General features: G+C 44.3%; 1 protein-coding gene across 1 annotated transcript in view; it reads left to right on the top strand.

Moving 5' to 3' along the window:
* Positions 1-3,434, top strand: part of PTPN21 (protein tyrosine phosphatase, non-receptor type 21) — a 78,007-nt gene that overhangs the window by 35,328 nt on the left and 39,245 nt on the right. The window contains exon 2 of the mRNA XM_010845236.1: positions 1,164-1,333. Within this exon, the coding sequence (XP_010843538.1) occupies positions 1,164-1,333 (170 nt within the window). The remainder of the gene's footprint in view (positions 1-1,163; positions 1,334-3,434) is intronic.

Raw genomic sequence — 3,434 nt, 5'->3', positions numbered from 1 at the left:
CTGGCCAGTACTCTTGCCTGGAAAATCCTATGGACGGAGGAGCCTGGTCAGCTGCAGTCCATGGGGTTGCTAGGAGTCGGACACGACTGCGCAACTTCACTTTCACTTTTCACTTTCATGCATTGGAGAAGGAAATGGCAACCCACTCCAGTGTTCTTGCCTGCAGAATCCCAGGGACAGGGGAGCCTGGTGGGCTGCCGTCTCTGGGGTCGCACAGATTCGGACACGACTGGAGTGACTTAGCAGCAGCAGCAGCATTTATTTATAGATGCCAAATTTGAATATAGTGACAAGTTGAATTAATACTATCTGGTCAAAATTTAGGAAGAACCCCAGTTATGCTTATTATAAAATATTAATTATGATACATTTAATATTTTTATTTTTAAAAGCTAAACTTTTTTTTTCTTGGCTGTGCAATGCAGGATCTCAGTTCCCTGATCAGACATTGAACCCAGGCCACAACAGTGAAAGCACTGAATCGTAACCACTAGACCACCAGGGAACTCACTGAAAACGACATATTTTTTCAGTATTTTTGTTTTGTTGTTGAACTTACGTAAAATTGTGTAGTAACTGCTGAATTCTGATATCTAGACATTTTTTGCGCAGGGTTCAAGAAATAGTGTGCAAGTGTAATTGACCTTTGCCTCTATTTTTTTTTCCCCGACTGTGTGGCATGTGGGATCTTACTTCCTCAACCGGGGATTGAACCCATGCCCACTGCAGGGAAGCACGGAGTCTTAACCACTGGACCACCAAGGAGGTCCGCGCCTCTGTTTCCTTAATGAGTATCTATACAGAGATAGAGCTTGCCTCTTGTTTGGTTTTTACCCCCTTTTTGCTGTGGTCCATTTCTGAGCAGAGAAGCAATAAGAAACTGTGGTCTCTTGGTCTCAGGTCATGGGTGTGTTGTTGTTCAGTCACTGGGTTGTGTCCAGCTCTTTGTGACCCCATGGCCCCGCAGCACGCCAGGCTCCTCTGTCCTCCACTGTCTCCGGCAGTTGGCTCGAGTCCATGTCCATGGGGTTGATGGTGCCATCTAACCGCCTCACCCTCTGCCCGCCCCCCCGCCCCATGAACAGTATGAAATGGTCACGGACTAGAGCAGGCAAAGTCTTCTGTCTGTCTCTGCTTCCTTCAGTGACTCTCCCTCTTTCCAGATCACTTACTTCAGCCTCTGGTATTACAACAAGCAGAATCAGCGCCGGTGGGTGGATCTGGAGAAACCTCTGAAGAAGCAGCTGGATAAGCACGCGTTGGAGCCTACCGTCTATTTTGGAGTGGTGTTTTATGTGCCTTCAGTCTCACAGCTGCAGCAGGAGATCACCAGGTAAGGAAGAAGGTGCTTTCAGGGAATCCAGTGAGACTGAAAAGTGAGACTAAGGTTGGAGGAGTCGGGAGGTAAAACTGACCTTTGCCCTCTCACCACGCGTTTTTAGCCACAGCATTGCCTGGAGCTTCTGGTATGTGGTGTGTCAGAGTGCTTTGTGGCATGTTGCCTGACGTATGGGTTCCCTGGGCACGAAGGAACGATTACAAGGAAAAATGACGTTTTTACCCTGGCTGTGAACTCCTCTTGAAGTGATGTCACCCCTAATGTATTTATGGATTTGTTTCTGACCTTAGTAACAATGAAATGAGAGAGGAGATTTTTCAAAAATAGCCACAAAATATGTGTTTACTCCTCAAGAAAATGTGTAGAAGTTCTGACCCCAGTGGCCATGTTCTGTACACAGGTGTGGAAGGAGAAAGACATGGGGGAAGGGTTTGAGATCAGAAAATATTGGCCAATAAATGCACTTAAAAGGAACACATGCAGAAAGCGTAGAATGTAGTAAGGGGTGGGATAGAGGAACTAATTTTTTTTTTTTCCTTGGAGATAAGAAAACAAACAAGGAATCAAGTTTGCATTCTTTTTTTAAAAAAATGGAAGTATAGTTGATGGTTCAGATGGTAAAGAATCTGCCTACAATGTGGGAGACTCAGGTTCAATCCCTGGGTCAGGAAGATCCCTTGGAGAAGGAAATGGCAACCCAGTCCAGTATTCTTGCCGGGAGAATCCCATGGACAGAGGAGCCTGGCGAGCCAGAGTCCATGGGTCACAGAGAGTTGGACAGGATTGAGTGACTTTCACGTAGTTGACTCACGGTGTTGTGTTAATTGCTACTGTACAGCTTAGTGATTCATACATATAGATACACACGCACATTCCTCTTGGAATATTATTTTCCATTATGGTTTTTCACAGGATGTTACATACAGTTTTCTGTGCTGAACAATAGGACCTTGTTGCTTATCCCAAATTTGGATTCTTGAGCCTGCCTTTTACATTCTCCAGAATCCAGCACTTTTTAACCGTTTAACCTTACTTTCGAGCCAAGCTGGATTACTTCAGTGTCCTGAGCATGCTGCATGCAGTTTCACCTTTGTGTCCGAGACCTTTCTTTCAGATACACGTAACCGGAATCCTGTTCATCTGATTTTAGTTCCAAAGGCACCTCCTCCATAAAGCTTCTGTGACCCCTGAGGCTGCAGTGAGCTTTTCCTTCTCCAGACTACTCTAGAATTTGCTTGTACTTATGTTAAGATGGCAGCCGTCATAGCCTCTCACTACAGTTATTTGTGTACAGATCTTTTTCTTAGATTTTAAATCCATGTTTTCTTTAACTTTGCCTCTCAAATCATTTCTAATGCAATGGCTTGCAGATAGTAAAAACCTGATACTGCCCTGTGTTTGTGGAGTATTCTAAGTACTGAGTTTGCAGTTAATTATTGAAATAAGATGGATAACCAAAGGAGCTAGAATCAGGTTCTAGGGATTGGCATGAACTGACTACAGAGCAGATCTGAGCTATAAAGATTTCAGAGTAGAAGCGAGGAGGAGAAAACAATAACTTATCACTTTGTCTCATTTCTTTGAACATTTATTGAAGATATAATATGGTCTGTAAGAATTATGCTGGTTACTGTGGGAGATGAATATACAAGTAGATATGCTTTATTCTTACACTGGAGGAGTTGTCACAGTCTGGTGCTGGTCCGTGTACATGAATAATTGCAGTGTATTATCATAATACATGCTTTAATTATAGCACGGCCTTCCCTTGTGGCTCAGCTGATAAAGAATCCACCTGCAGTGCGGGAGACCTGGGTTCAGTCCCTGGGTTGGGAAGATCCGCTCGAGGAGGGAAAGGCGAAGTCAAGTGGAATGCCAAGTCAAGTGGGCCTTAGGAAGCATCACTACGAGCAAAGCTAGTGGGGGTGATGGAATTCCGGTAGAGCTATTTCAAATCCTAAAAGATGATGCTGTGAAAGTGCTGCGCTCAATATGCCAGCAAATTTGGAAAACTCAGCAGTGGCCACAGGACTGGAAAAGATCAGTTTTCATTCCAATCCCAAAGAAAGGCAATGCCAAAGAATGCTCAAACTAC

This window comes from Bison bison, unplaced genomic scaffold (assembly GCF_000754665.1).
Source record: "Bison bison bison isolate TAMUID 2011002044 unplaced genomic scaffold, Bison_UMD1.0 scf7180017864213, whole genome shotgun sequence".
Taxonomy (NCBI): Eukaryota; Metazoa; Chordata; class Mammalia; order Artiodactyla; family Bovidae; genus Bison; species Bison bison.
Note: the sequence above shows the minus strand (reverse complement) of the source record. Positions and strands in the feature narration are given on the sequence as shown.